We start from the raw sequence: 15,933 nt of genomic DNA, 5'->3' as shown, positions 1-15,933 counted from the left end.
TTACATTCTTTTGACAAATCCTCTTCTTAATTTTCCAGTCTTATGCCTACCTTTCACACTAGGGAAATTGTGCTTTTTTCATACCAGGGACAAAATTCAGTAGCTTTTTCTTATTCTTATCTTTCAACTCTCTCTCTCTTTTTTTATTTTTTTGAGACAGAGTCTCACTTTGTCACCCTTGGTAGGGTGCTGTGATGTCATAGCTCGCAGCAACCTCAAACTCTTGGGCTCAAGTGGTTCTCTTGCCTCAGCCTCCCAAGTAGCTGGGACCACAGGTGCCTGCCTGCCAAACGCCCAGCTATTTTCCCTCACTCAGCTCAGGCTGGTCTCCAAACCGTGAGCTCAGGTAATCTACCCACCCCGGTCTCCCAAGTGCTAGGATTATAGGCATGAGCCACTAAGCCCGGCCTTTTCCTTTTTTTTTTTTTGACTGCAGCTTGCTCTGTCACCCAGGTTGGAGAACAATGGTGCAATCATAGCTCACTGCAACCTCGAATTCCAAATGCAAATGATCTTCACACCTCAGCCTCCTGAGTAGCTGGAACTATAGGCATATGCCACCACACACAGCTAATATTTTTTTTCTTAGAGAGAAGGTCTCACTATGTTGCTCAATCTGGTCTCAAACTCCGGCCTTAAGAAATCCTCCCACCTAGGCCTCCCAGGTGCTGTGATTTCAGGAGTGAGCCACAACAGCTAGCCTCCTTAACTCTCTCTCTCGTTTTTTTTTTTTTTTCTTTTTGAGACAGAGTCTCAAGCTGCCTCCCTGGGTAGAGCGCTGTAGCATCACAGCTCACAGCAACCTCCAACTCCCGGGCTCAAGCGATTCTCCTGCCTCCGCCTCCCAAGTAGCTGGGACTACAGGCGCCCACCACCACACCCGGCTATTTTTTGGTTGCAGCCGTCGTTGTTTGGTGGGCCCGGGCTGGATTGGAACCCGCCAGCTCAGGTGTATGCGGCTGGTGCCTTAGCCGCTGGAGCCACAGGTGCTGAGCCCCTCCTTAACTCTCTTGATAGTCAAGTGCTACCAGCCACTCATTCCACCTCCGTACTTCTTTCATACTATACTCTCTTGCGCCTGTGTGCTTCCTTGTCTGTTTCCGTTGCTGGTTCTTCTTTCCCCGGCCTCAACGCTGCTTCTCAATGGTGCATCCCCAGCAATTAGCACAGTACTTTCCTTCCATCTTCTCTCCTTTCTGCTCACTCCCTTAGGAAGCTTCTTCAGCATGGTTTCAGTTAAGTCAGTACAGATAATTCATAAATTAACAGTTCTTGTTAGACTTTTCACTATAATGTCTACAGGAGAGGCAGAAAATACAAAGAGAACAGAATGCCAAGGTTCTAGAGCAACCAATTACCAGCAATCATCAGGGTAGCACCATATTCTAAGTTGTGTTTTGTTTTGTTTTTTGAGACAGAGTCTCACTTTTGCCTTTGGTCGAGGGCCTCAAATTCATGGGCTCGAGTGATCCTCTTGCCTCAGCCTCCCAAGTAGTTGTGACTATAGGCACCTGTCACAACGCCCAGCTATTTTTAGAGGCAGGGTCTTACTCTTGCTCAGGCTGGTCTTGAACTCCTGAGTCCAAACAATCTACCCACCTCAGCCTCCCAGGGTGCTGGGATTACAGGCGTGAGCCACTGTGCCCAGGCTACGTACTAAGTCTTTTTGTTTTAAATTTGCTAGATGCATCTTTATATTTACCTATCTCTTACTGGGCATAGTTAGCCAATTCACAATAAGTTCATTTTGAGAGACTGAAATTGTAATCAAGGCTCATAACACAGTGGTTATGGCACCAGCCACATACATGAGGCTGGCAGGTTCAAACCCAGCCCACGTCAGCTAAACAACAACAACTGCAATGAAATAAATAGCCAGACACTGTGGTGGGTGCCTGTAGTCCCAGCTACGTGGGAGGCTGAGGCAGGAGAATTGCTTAAGCCCAAGAGTTTGAGGTTGCTGTGAGCTGTGATGCTATGGCACTCTACCGAGGGCAACACAGTGAGACTCTGTCTCATAAAAAAAGAAGAAGAAATTTTAATCAAGAGCTTGGTACTTGTGTGTAACACGCGCCTCAAAGGCACCTATGCCTGGGAACACCACACTGAAGAAGCTAGGTTCCATATTGCTTACCCAGTGACAGCCATTAAAGACATTGCCTTCAGTTTCTTTCTTTCTTTCTTTTTTTAAGTAGACAGTTTATCTGGGCCAAGTTTGAGGACTGTAACTCAGGAACATAGATTCAAATCACCTTGAATATACACTCCAATTATTGACAGTGCAAGTACACTTATTATTATTTTATGTTTTATTTTTCTAAGACAGAATCTCACTCAAACACCCTGGGTAGAGTGCCATGGTGTCATAGCTCACAGCATCCTCAAACTTCTAGACTCAAGTGATCCTCTTGCCTCAGCCTCCAGCGTAGCTGGGACTACAGGTGCCTGCCATAATGCTCACCTAGTTTTTCTATTTTTAGTAGCAATGGGGTCTTGCTGTTTCTCAACTCCTGAGCTTAGGTGATCTAGCCTTTTTGGCCTCCCAGAGTGCTAGGATTATAGGCATGAACCACCATGCCTGGCCTTTAAAAAATTTTTTTAGTGACAAGGTCTTGCTCTGTTACCATGGATAGAATGCAGTGGAATAATCACACCTCACTATAACCTCAAACTCCTGGGCTTAAGCCATCTATCCTCCCTTCTTGGCTTCCCAAAATGCTGGTTTACAGGTGTAAGCCACTGCACTGGCTACTTTCAGTATCTAGGAAGTATAAATAGGCCCTTTTGAAAATCTAATGAGAGCCATGGACCATCTCCCCAGAAGAATGAACAATTCACAGAGGTCTTTTTTGTTGAGACAGAGTCTTACTTTGTTGCTCTTGGTAGAGTGTCGTGCTGTCATAGCTCACAGCAACTTCAAACTTTTGGGCACAAGCGATCCTCTTGCCTCAGCCCCCCAAGTAGCTAGTACTACTGGCTCCCACTATGATGGCCAGGTAATTTTTTTTTAGTTTTAGTAGAGAAGGGGTCTCACCCTTGCTTAGGCTGGTCTTGAACTCCTAAGCTCAAACAATCCACCCACCTCAGCCTCCCAAAGTGCTAGGATTACAGGCGTGAGCCACTGCACGTGGTCTCTGTTGCTAAATTTAAAAGAAAGTGTTGCTGTAAGTGGCATACTGATCAATGTCGAGTACTGAATTACACACTCATATCCTCAAGTTGTTCACCAACTCCATATGGCACTCCTTGTATTTCAATATAAAATCTATTTTGTATACCAATGAAAGAATTGGCAAGGATCTGAATAGACATTTCTCTAAAGAAAATATCTAAATGGCCAATAAACACATGAAAAGATGCTCAACATTATTGGCCATCAGGGAAATGCAAATTAAAACCATAATGAGGAAAAAAAAAACACAATGAGATACCACTTCACATCCACTAGGATACCCATAATAAAAAAGACAGAGAAAAACAAATGTGGGTGAGGATGGGAATAAATTGGAATCCTCATATATTGTAGGTAGGAATGTAAAATGGTACAGCCACTTTGAAAAACAGTCTGATTAATTCCTTAAAAGGTTCAACACAAAGTTACCATATGACCAAACAATTCCACTCCTAGGAAAATAAAAACATGTCCTCACAAAACAGAGAGCACATGAGAATATCAGTACAGCAGTCCCCCCTTATTTGAGATTTTGCTTTCTGCAGTTTCTGTTACCCATAATCAACCATGGTCTGAAAATAGTAAATGGAAAATTCCAGAAATAAACGATTCACAAGTTTGAAGCTGCATACCCTTCCAACTAGCATGATGAAATCTTGCACCATCCCACTCCATCCCACCCAAGACATAAATCGTTTGTCCAGTATGTACTTTATCATCCTTTGATCACAGGTATGCGTGTATGGAAAAATATGCAATATATACAGTGCTCAGTACTATCTGCAGTTTCAGGTAGCCACTGCGGGCCTTGGGACACATTCCCCACAGATACAGGAAGACTACTGTATCTGTTAACACAAACAGTATACCTATTAATGACTAAATAGGTTGTAAAGACTCACAATAGCATGTCAGAAAATGATCATTCACACAAAATGGCTGTTGAAAAAGTGAAAGAGATACATGGGAGAGAAGGCCTGAGTGTGTACCTGAGTCACACATTTGTTTCTTTTTTCCTTAAAAAAAATTTTTTTTGACCAGGCGTGGTGGCTCACGCCTGTAGTCCCAAAGCTGTGGGAGGCTGAGGCGGGTGGATTTCCTGAGCTCGGAGGTTGGAGACCAGTATGAGCAGGAGTGAGCCAGAGTGAAACCCTGTCTCTACCAAAAAAAAAAGCCGGGCATTGTGGCGGGCACCTATAATCCCAGCTACTTAGGAGGCAAAGGGCAAGAGAATCGCTAAAGGAAGAACAGAAAAAAAGAAGAAAAAAAAACTTCAAACTAAGAAGAGTGAAAGCCAGCTGAAATTGAAAGCAAAAATAAAAAATAAAAAATTTTTTTTTGCCATGCAGAAGGATGTTGTTGAAGAGTAACATATTTCTAACTCTTTAACTACTGGAGAGTTCCATCAGCACCAGATGTCAGGTCTGTGGTACATGAATTGAATTGGTGGCTGTCAAACTGCTCAGGGAACTCAAATAGTCCCAACACCCACCCATACCCCCAAACTGTTCTGTCAGAAGACACAGAAAATGAGTAGAAAACATTTTAGTCAGAAATCCAAACTTCCGTCTATTGGCACCTTCTTTCTTTGAAAAAAAAAAAAAAAAAAAAAAAAGCATGGAAAAAAAATAGCCAGAAACCAGCGTCACACTAATGATCACAGTTAGGACAGTGAGTGGTATGAATCAAAAGATAACTTTGCACTAGTCAACAGGAGGCAGCTAAAGAATGCTGATTCATGAATCCATTTCCCTAAGTAAGATAGAGCAGTTGAACCAAAGTAGTTAGATATTGTTTCTTTCCTCTGCATGTCTTTTTTTTTGATAAAGTCTCACTTTGTTGCCAAGTGCCATGGTGTCACAGCTCACAGCAACCTCAAACTCTTGGGCTCAAGTGATCCTCTTCCCCAGTTTTTTCATTTTTAGTAGAGACAGGGTCTCACTCTTGCTCAGGCTGGTTTCGAACTCCTGAGCTCAAGCAATGCACCTGACTTGGCCTCCCAGAGTGTTAGGGTTACAGGTGTGAGCCACCATGCCCAGCCTTCTCTGCATGGCTAAAAGGCCATGAACTTAAGAGAGCTAAGCTTTTGCCTTCTGATATGACCGCCTTAGGTAAAACATAGCAATGAAATTTTGTTTTGACTACAATGGGCAGAAGTCGGAAGAAGCACTATGAAGTTCAGAGCTCTGCACACAGACTAGGCTCCTCCAGCTGGCACTGGATCCATCCTGAGAAGTGACTTCACCCATCTGGTTCTCTCTGGGTTGAGAAAGACAGTTGACCTAAGCAACTGAGCCATAGTCTAAGAGGATCCGCTAACATACAAATTATCCATTTATCTACTGAACAAACTTTGACTGGGAACAAACTTCACACCAAGCTCTAGGCTAAGCACTATAATACAATGAATAATAAAACAAATTCAAGAGCCAGATGCAGTGGCACCAGCTTGTAGTCGCAGCTACTTGGGAGGCTGAGGCAGAATTTCTTGAGCTCAGGAGTTTGATGCTAAAATGCACTATGAATCTCTATGAATAGCTAGCCACTGCACTCCAGCCTAGATGACATAGTGACATCATGTTTCTTAAGACGGACGGAAGGAAGGAAGGAAGGAAGGAAGGAAGGAAGGAAGGAAGGAAGGAAGGAAGGAAGGAAGGAAGGAAGGAAGGAAGAAGAAGAATAAGAAAACAGATTCAGTCTCTGTGTTAATGGAATCTAAGTCTTGTGGGAGGAAAACTAAATAAATTGCTATATAGTATCTAGGTGATTATGAGTGTGATAAATGCTAATAAAAGAGTCAAAAAGGGGTCCCAAAGAGGGAGGTCAGCCCAATGACTAGGGCACACTTGCCCATAGCGCCAAAGGAAAGCAATGCCATATGATACCAGTAAAGGTTGCTCAAGTCTTCAGATACTGAGTGAAGACCTCCATGGCATTGGTGCCTACTCATAACTAGATAATAACTAGATAACTAGATAATAGAGCATAAAGACATGCTATAACCCTAAGAACACACATACACAAATGTACACACCATAGTTTCTCACTGTCTCTTTTTCATACATTAACTCATGCTCATCTATATATGTGTAACAGACCATCACATTCATAACCCACATTCCCAGCCTCACACCTCTAAAGATATATACACACCTCACACGAATATATACACACAGGCCACCATACCAGGCTGGCTGCTGCTCCACTCTTCCCTCTCTGGGGTTCTATCAGTAGGTTGTCCCTCTGGATCCTTTCTTCCTTCTTGCTTCTCCTATAGAAGACAAGTGTAATCCCAGCTGCCTGTCCTTGTGGGTTGTGACGAAGTCCTAGCCTCTGATTCTGGCCCCTGTCTGGCTCTCTGGCCATGTGGTATTCTGCCCTGAAGAGGCAGAATTTCCTCTACGCCAGCAGCAGAAATACAGACAACCCCCTGCCACTTGGGCCACCTGTAGCCTAACTACAACTCTTCTTATTACCAAGTAGAGAAAATGAACACATAAAAACCTGCTCTGTCTTGATTTTACATGTCCAGTCGAATCATCATTCTTTGTCTCTTCCAGCTTCTGTGGCTAAAACTCTGTGCTCCCTGGCCTCTGCCAGATCTCAGCAGCCAAGTTTTCTACTTGCCTGCATATCTACTTTGGGTACCAGTTCATGTGACTGTGTTTTTTTGTTTATTTGTTTTGTTTTGTTTTTTGAGACAGAGTCTCACTATGTTGCCCTCGGTAGAGCGTCATTGTCACAGCTCACAGCAACCTCAAACTCTTGGGCTTAAGTGATTCTCTTGCCTCAGCCTCCCAGTAGCTGGGACTACAGGCGCCTGCCACAACACCTGGCTATTTTTTATTGCAGTTGTCATTGTTGCTTAGCCGGCCTGGGCTGGGTTCAAATCCACCAACCTCAGTGTATGTGGCTGGTGCCGTAAGCACTGTACTAAGGGCGCCAAGCCAATGTGACTGTGTCTTCACCTTGACACCAGACTAAGATGGCAGCTCCAGAATATCAGGAGAATGATTAAATCATTTCCCTCCAACAAAGTATAGGATCTGACTCAAGATAGGACTCCAAAATATGGTAAGTGAATCATTATGGGTATCTTCTCTGACCCAGTCCCCCAGGACTTGGATTGAAAGGGACAGTGGGAATTGAGGCACAGGTTTTTGCTTCCTTCTTCCCTGGCCATTGCTCTCTTCCTACCATGGCTTCTGTCTCAGACTCTTCCTCTGATGGGCTCTGGTATTCTCTGTGTTTCCTTTTCTTCATGGGTTTGAGAAGCTCAGAAGCATTGCCACGGCCTGAGGAATTCTCCACAATGACTGATCTGAGGGAAGGGCAGCCTTAGGAAAGGAAACCCCTTCCCCGCACCACCCAGCCCTTCTCCTAAGCCCGTTCCGGGCTTTGGGGGCTGAAGGCAGAGCAAGCAGGGCTGTGACCTGCTCCCCTTACCGCTCTTGGAACAGCTGAGGGCCATCATTGGAGGAACCAAGATCTGGACCAGCACCTTGCTGAGGCCCACAGGCCTGGCACTGACAGGTGCTACCATCCTCGCGGGGGTCCTGAGGGGTATCTTCTGAAGAATTCTGAGGGAGGTCCTCTGCAGAGGCCAAGTGGGCCTTAGGCCTCCTACCCCATCACAGCCACACTCAGGCTCCACCCACGCCCCCTCAGGCCCTATCTCCACCCTGGTCCCATCTCCACACTGGACAGCCTCCCCAGCCTTATCCACCTCAAGATCCACTTTGGAGTCCACCTGCAGAAACCATCTGGGCCACACCCCCGACTAAGGCTCCTCAGGGAGTTCAGGCCTCATCCCAACTGCACAGGGTCCCAGCTCAGACCCAGCATGCGGGACTCCTACCGGGTTGTTGGATGCCCACATCGCCATTCCCAACCGGGGACCCGCCATCTTCATATTCGGTCATGTCTCCTCGCCTCAGCTCTGTACCCGGGGGCTGCTCCACTCCCAGCATGTTCAGCTGCGTGTACTCGCTTATCCGGAACTGAAGCGTGGGAGGGTCCAAGGATTGCGACTCTTGTTGCCAGCCTTTGACCCACCTTGGAGTCGGCACTGTCGTCCTCTCGCTGCCTCATGCCAGTTTATGTACCCGTCGGGCCTCAAGTCTTAGCCTTGGTCACCTCACTCGAAGCCACAAGCCCAGGATGCTCACCACTAAACCACACCCCCAGGCACCTGCAGGTCCAATTCCAGCATGCCTCACTCTAAGCCACACCCCCAGATACACAAGGGCCCAGTCCCAGGTGCCTCACTCTGAGCCACGCCCCTATGTATTTGCATGTATAGTCCCAGGGTGCCTCACTTCAAGCCACGCCCCCAGACGCCCATGGATCCAATCCCAGGGTGCCTCTTGCCCCAGAGTCCCTAGGGCCTCGTAGGGACCCAGGCCACGCTCCTAAAATCCTTCACTCAAAGCATCCTCCTTTTCTCCCCTTTCTGCCACTGGTCCACCCTTTGGCCTGCAGACCCCGCCCCGCATCTGTGCTCCGGCTCTGGAGATCCAGCCAATCCCCACAGACACTGACCCGCAAGCCGCTCACAGGGGGCGGGGCTGCAGCCTCTGTCCACTCCAGAAGCGGTACTGTGCTGGCGCTGGAGCTGGAGACTGGCGCAGCATTAAGCTGTGGCAGGACCGTAGCGGTAACTGGTTCGTTGCTGGCCACCTGCTCTGGGGCGCCCACATGGATTGGTTCCCGGGGAAAGCAAGACACATCCAGGGTACTAGTAGGCAGCCCCAGGGTAGCTGAGTTGGCTGTAAAAAGATACAGACACATTATGGGTGAATCTAGTGGTCCTGCCTCAATTCTGCCATGCATGTGTGGGCAGTTGAAAGAAGGCAGGTGTAGGAAAGTGAACAGTATCATCCCCTCTCCGGGATACACACTTGCTTGAACAGGTATAGGGATGCTCCCCCAGACCCCTGGCTTGATGTACCTGGAATGATGAAGGCAGGTGTGGGCAGATGAGGAGGGGAACCTGGGCTCTCTCTAGCCAGCAGGCGCACGCTGACCTCTCCTGTGGAGGGGCCTGTCAGTGTCCGCAGCATCTCCATTTCAGCATGACCTTCCATTCTGGTAGGCCTACAAGCCAAACACAGCCTCTAAGGTAGTCAGGGGGGACCTTTGCTACAGCAGCAATGGAGATAGAAAGGGAGGGGTTTTCTCTGAGGAGATGGCCTTAAGCCATCAACCTGCAGAGAAAGGCCTCAGCCCTGAAGTGAGAAAGGCGTCTTAGCCGACCAGTATCAGGTCTGGCTACTGGCTCTACCCACGTCAGTAGGTGGGCTCTGGCTAGGCCCTGTACCTCTCCGAGTCTCTAAAAGGACCGGCATGATGGCGTGTGTGAGGGTACTTGGTAAACTGTGATATACAGAACTGACTTTAGGGAACATCACTCAAGGTTCTATGTGGCCAGTTGTCTTCCTAACATAGCTCAGGATGTGTCCAAACTCACTTCTTTCTGGACCCCCACCTGTTTCCCCACTGGAATCACTTCCTTCTCCCTCTGCAAATTCAAACACCTCAAGTACCAGCTTTTCTTTCACACATACAAGGTTCATCTTCCTGGGAGGTGGGATCTTTCATGATCATGTTCTTTTATGCCCCTGTCCTTTATTTTCTCCAACTCTAAACACAGAGTGGGCACTTAAACACCTGTTCAACAGGGGGCATGTTGGCTCATGCCTGCAATCATAGCACTCTGGGAGGCTGAGGTGGGCAGATTGCTTGAGCTCAGGAGTTCAAGATCAGCCTGAGCAAGAAAGAGTGACATCCCATCTGTAAAAATAGCTGGGCATTGGCTCAGTGCCTGTAGCACAGTGGTTATGGTGCCAGCCATATACACCAAGACTAGTGGGTTCGAATCCACCCCAGGCCAGCTAAAACAACAATGACAACTGCAACAAAAAATAGCCAGGCATTAGGCTGTGCCTGTGGCTCAGTGGGTAGGGCACTGGCCCCATATACCGAGGGTGGCGGGTTCGAAACCAGCCCCGGCCAAACTGCAAAACAAAAAATAGCCAGGCATTGTGGTGGGCGTCTGTAGTTCCACCTACTTGGGAGGCTGAGGCAAGATAATCACCTAAGCCCAGGAGTTGGAGATTTCTGTGAGCTGTGATGCCACAGCACTCTACCGAGGGCAATAAAGTGAAACTCTGTATCTAAAAAAAAAAAAAAAAAAAATAGTTGGGCATTGTGGTCTCAGCTACTGGGAGACTGAGGCAAGGGAATCGCTTACGCCCAAGAGTTTGAGGTTGCTGTGGCACTCTACCAAGGGCGACATAGTGAGACACTGTCTCAAAATAAATAAATAAATAAATAAAAAATAGCCAGGCGTTGGCACAGCACCTGTGGCTCAAGCCGCTAAGGCACCAGCCATATACACCTGAGCTGGTGGGTTCGAATCCAGCCTGGGCCCACCAAACAACAATGACACTGCAACCAAAAAATAGCCTGGTGTTGTGGCAGGTGTCTGTGGTCCCAGCTACTTGGGAGGCGGAGGCAGGAGAATCACTTGAGCCCAGGAGTTGGAGGTTGCTGTGAGCTGTGATGCCACAGTACTCTACCCAGGGTGACAGCTTGAAGCTCTTCTCAAAAAAAAAAAAAATAGCCGGGCATTGTGATGGGCACCTGTAGTCCCAGCTACTAGAGAGGCTCAGGCAAGAGGATCGCTTGAGCCCAAGAGTTTGAGGTCCCAGCTACTAGGGATGCTCAGACAAGAGGATCATTTGAGCCCAAGAGTTGAGGTTGCTGTGAGCCATGACACCACAGCACTCTACTGAGAGCAACAAAGTGAGACTCTGTCTCAAATAATAATAATAATAATGATCTGTTGAACAAATGCATGCATCCGAACAGCAAAGTAATGTATGTGGTGTGTGAAAACCTAGTCAGTATATGATTTTGTTTAACAAAGCAAAGGCAGACGAACCATTTAATAAAGAGTTGGTTCAGGCTTGGCACTGTAGCACAGTGGTTATAGCACCAGCCACATACACTGAGACTGGTGGGTTCCAACCCGGCCTGGGCCAGCTAAACAACAATGACAACTGCAACAAAAAATAGCTGGGCATTGTGACAGGTACCTGTAGTCCCAGCTACTTGGGAGGTTGAGGCAAGAGAATCGGTTGAGCCCAGGAGTTTGAGGTTGCTGTGAGCTGTGATGCCATTGCACCTTACCCAGGATAACAATGTGAGACTATCTAAAAAAAAAGTATTTAAATTTTTGGCCATGTGCAGTGGCTCATGCCTGTAATCCTAGCACTCTGGGAGGCTGAGGTGGGTGGATTGCCTGAGCTCAGAGGTTCAAGACCAGTGTGAGTCAGAGCAAGACTCCATCTCTAAAAATAGCCAGGCATTGTGGCAGGTGCCTGTAGTCCCAGCTACTCGGGAGACTGAGGCAAGAGAATCACTTGAGCCGAAGAGTTTGAGGTTGTGGGCAGTGTCTGTGGCTCAAAAGAGTAGAGCGCCGGCCCCATATACCGGAGGTGGTGGGTTCAAACCCAGCCCCGGCCAAAAACTGCAAAAAAAAAAAAAAAAAAGAGTTTGAGGTTGCTGTAAGCTGTGACACTACAGCACTCTACTCAAGGGCGAGAAAGTTAAGACTCTGTCTCCAAAAAAAAAACAAACAAGTAAACCAAATCACATAATTTCCATACCTAAAATTCTTCAATGGCTTGCATTGCTCTTAGAATAAACTAAAAATGCTTGAAAGAATAAAAATAAAAAATGCTTCTCTCCCACAGAATCTGACACCTGACCCCTGCCTCTCTCTAACCTCATCCTCCACTGCTCTTCAAACTGATTTCCTTCTATTGACTGGCAAACTTTCCCACTTCACAGCCTTTGTCCTTGCTGTTCCCTGAACCTGATCTTGCAATTTAAAGCAGTACATCCCTCACCCCATGCCCCCAGTGGCTATCTTATTACTGTGTTTATTTCTTTCATATCCTTCATTATAATCAATAGTGATTTTCATTTATTTCTGTTTGATTAGTCATCTTCACATAAATTCAAAGACTATCTGTCTTGCTCACTCCTATATCTGCAGCACTTAGAATAGTGCCTGGGACACAGTAGATGCTTAATAAGTACTTGTGTTGGATTTAAGTAATTTGAACTCATTAATTAAAAACACTGTATGAGTGATTGATACCTGTTGATTTAAGGTGCTAGAAGTACTTGGCAATGGCTTCTAAAGGCCCAGCCTAAGACAGACTCAGTGTGGAATCTCAGGTCTGCCACTTAGCTTATGCTCTCCAAGCCTTGGTTTCCTCCTGTGTAAAATATAGATAGGTAACAACGCCATCTGCTTTAAAGGGCTTTGGTAAAGACTGGAAATGGAAAAAAATATATGAAGTCTTGATAACAGCAGGCCCTCAACAAATACCAATCCACTCCCTTTGAACAGAAATTTCAGGGAGTTTGGTAGCTTCTGGCCAGTAACATTTAAGCTACCTGCTTATAAAATCAGCTTGCAATGATTACGGTTCATCCTATCCTCCCTTCTGCTGTTGGGTATTCATTTACTTTTTGGCTTTTTCTCCCTAAAATACAGAGTCCATCTTCTATATTACAGACATTTATAAATTATATACTGGACATATAATGAACCAGGCAAAAGCTAGATATATAACCTCATTAATCAAGACAACATTCAAAGCAACAAGACACAGTTTCCCATTTTTTTAAATCATAAAACATGATTCCCTGAATTTCAATTCCAATTCAATTACTTTATTCTGCACAGCTAAAGTACTTGTATCATTAAAACATTTTTTTTTCAAGACAGAGTCTCATTTTGTCACTGTTGGTAAGAGTGCTGTGCTGTCATAGCTCACAGCAACCTCAAACTCTTGGGCCCAAGTGATTCTCTTGCCTAACCGTCCCAGGTAGTTTGAGGTTGCTGTGAGCTGTGATGCCACCGGCTCTCGACTGAGGGTGACATAGTGAGACTCTGACTGTATTTAAAATAATTTTCATTTTTTTTTTTTGAGACAATCTCTGTGTGTATGTTAGTTTTTTGGGGGAGGGGTGGACAAAGTCTTACTCTGTCCTTTAGGCTAGAGTGCAGTGGCACAATCAGAGATCACCGCAGCCTTGAACTCCTGGGCCCAAGAAATCTTTCTACCTCTACCTCCTGAATATCTGAGTCATAGGCACACACCATGCCTGGCTAATAAAGAAAAAATTGTTTTTGTAGAGACAAGTTCTCGATGTGTTGCCCAGGCTGGTTTTGATATGTGATCCTCCTCCCTCAGCTTCCTAAAGTGCTGAGATTACAGGTGTGAGGCACCATGTCTGCACCTGGCCAAGAGTTAATTTTTATTCAAAACATTGGCAGTTATTTATTTATTTTTTTAGAGGCAGAGTCTCACTTTATCACCCTTGGTAGAGTGCCGTGGCATCACAGCTCACAGCAACCTCCAACTCCTGGGCTTAGGCGATTCTCTTGCCTCAGCCTCCCAAGTAGCTGGGACTACAGGTGCCCACCACAATGCCTGGCTTTTTTTTGTTGTTGTTGCAGTTTGGCTGGGGCTGGGTGGAACCCAAAACAATTGAAATTTTCTTTTTTTTCTTTTTGCCGGGGCTAGGTTTGAACCTGCCACCCCCAGTATATGGGGCCGGTGCCCTACTCCTTGAGCCACAGGCGCAGCCCCCACCCTCGGTATATGGGGCCAGTGCCCTACCCACTGGGCCACAGGCACCGCCCTAGAGATGGCAGAACTGAGTATTAAAAAAAGTATATACACAGAACTGAGTATAAAAAAAAAGTGGGAGCCTTGGAGCACACTTTTTCTTGGGAAGAAGGTCTAGCAGAAGAGACTGAGGAGTTTGTCATGAGGTGAAAGGGAATCCAGAAAAGCTGGCTTCTGGAGGGCATGAAGAAAGTGTTCAGTCCTCAGCTGTCATCTTCTCTGTCCAAGTGCTCTCTCCTAGAAGTGGTCACTCAATGGTTAGTTAATATGGGATATAAAGGCCCCACATCTTGCTTTCATTCGGGCCATTTCTGCAGGGCCATCTCAGTTCCAGGGCCTCCCCTGGGTCACGCGGAGGCCTCTGTTGAGAATATTCAGCAGTTCAACTCCTTCCTATGCCCTCCCCCGCTGTTACTCCCCTATAGCTGATAGTCCCAAAGCCACTCTGATTAATCTACACTCAGGCCTCCCTATCAAAATCTGTTTCCAGAGAACCCGACCTAAAACAATCATTGTGTCCCCAACTCACAGGGGTGCACACAATAGATGCCCTAAACATTTATTCCATGAATGTGTCCACGTGTATTTTCTCTTGTTCGGTCTGCTAAGGTTTCCCCTATTCCCTGCCCTCCAAAACCTTGTATACAAAAGTGCCCGATAAATGCACTTGCTCGGTGCTGGGGGTGGGGAGCTAGCGCCTGAGACAACACGCACAGGGCAATTGAGCGCCACAAACTTGGGGCTGGGGGCCGGGACGCGGGAACGGATGGAAGCCGCTGAGGGTCGGGTCTCACCACCGACTCCCGAGACTAGGACAGACAGCAGCGGGCGGGGCGGTCACTGATCCGTCAGCTCCGCAGAACGGTTACTTTTAAAACACCAAAATGGCGGAATTCTTTTTATTCTTTACATGTATGTCCAAAAAAAAAAGGAAAGAAAGAAAAAAGAAATTCCATTTTCCATCATAAAAATTGAAAACGACTGGTAGGAAAGTTTGCCAAATGACCCATTTACTAAGAAAATCAAAATCCCGCCTTCTACACCCTCCCTGCCATTAATGAAAAACTCTTAATGGACTGCAATTCCCCACAAACCAAGCCATCGCGCTCCGGGCACCTGGGGACAGTAGCTAGTAACCTCCCCGCAGGACCCGAGCCCCCGGCCCTCTGCACTCGGCCCAGACTGCAGTCCTCCCGCGTCCGCTCGAGCCTCCTCCCCAGCCGCGCCCCCAGCCGGATGCGCTCGGAAGGGGCGAGGCGCCGGGGCCGCGCACCGGTAAGCTCGGCGCACTGGGCGGGGCCGGTGGCGCGGCGACCCCGGGCCGCCACGGGACGCTTACCTGCCAGGCCAGCCGGTGGCCTCCCGGCGCAGAGCTGCGGTCCGAGCCGGGCGAGGCGCGCCTGCGCGCACAGGGGGGCGGGCCCGGCCCTCTGCAGGACGCAGATCGCAGAGGGCGAGCGCTGGGAAGATCCGCGGAGCCCGGTCCCCGGCTCCCGCGGCACCCGCGGCACCCGCGCCCGGTTGCCTTCTTTTTAGGCCCTGGCAGCGCCGACCTAACGCCCCCTCCTCCTGGGGCGTGTTTGGCGCACGGGCGAGACGAGCGGTGATTTTTCGTGCCCCTCACCCTCTGCATCACAGCCAGCAGCGCGCAGTGGGGCGCGGGGTCAACTGAACTGGAAGAGCTTGGGGTCCCTGATCTCAGCGATGGGTGACAAAATACAAGGCTGCATCCCCGCACGCACCCCAGCCGGGTGGCCGTTCACCCCAACGCCTTCCTTTGGCGCCTGTCCTCTACCCAGAGAAGGGAAGCACAAGAGTGTCCGAAAGCTGCCTCCGGGAGGGGAAGGGCGTGGGCGACCAGAGGAAAGGAGAGTGGGTTCTAGTCCTGCCTCTGCCTGGCATAAAGAACGACTCAGCTCGGCTCGGCGCCCGTAGCACAGTGGTTACGGTTCATCCACATACACTAAGGATGGCGGGTTCGAACCTGGCCGGGGCAAGCTAATCAACTGTAACGAAAAAATAGCCGGGTGTTGTGGCGGGCGCCTGTAG

The 15,933-nt window shown here is 47.8% G+C and overlaps 1 protein-coding gene across 2 annotated transcripts in view; it reads right to left on the bottom strand.

Moving 5' to 3' along the window:
• L3MBTL1 (L3MBTL histone methyl-lysine binding protein 1) overlaps positions 1 to 15,625 on the bottom strand; it is a 45,246-nt gene extending 29,621 nt beyond the window's left edge. For both annotated transcript variants that reach the window (XM_053573362.1, XM_053573363.1), the window contains exons 1-7: positions 15,224 to 15,625; positions 9,123 to 9,268; positions 8,714 to 8,940; positions 8,031 to 8,172; positions 7,619 to 7,766; positions 7,370 to 7,493; positions 6,359 to 6,443 (exon numbers count right to left, since the gene is read on the bottom strand). In XM_053573362.1, the coding sequence (XP_053429337.1) occupies positions 6,359 to 6,443; positions 7,370 to 7,493; positions 7,619 to 7,766; positions 8,031 to 8,172; positions 8,714 to 8,940; positions 9,123 to 9,258 (862 nt within the window). In that variant the 5' untranslated portion in view covers positions 9,259 to 9,268; positions 15,224 to 15,625. The remainder of the gene's footprint in view (positions 1 to 6,358; positions 6,444 to 7,369; positions 7,494 to 7,618; positions 7,767 to 8,030; positions 8,173 to 8,713; positions 8,941 to 9,122; positions 9,269 to 15,223) is intronic.
• Positions 15,626 to 15,933: the final 308 nt, after the last annotated feature.

This window comes from Nycticebus coucang, chromosome 21 (assembly GCF_027406575.1).
Source record: "Nycticebus coucang isolate mNycCou1 chromosome 21, mNycCou1.pri, whole genome shotgun sequence".
Lineage (NCBI taxonomy): Eukaryota > Metazoa > Chordata > Mammalia > Primates > Lorisidae > Nycticebus > Nycticebus coucang.
The sequence above is the reverse complement of the archived record's forward strand: the minus strand, read 5'-3'. Positions and strand labels throughout refer to the sequence as shown.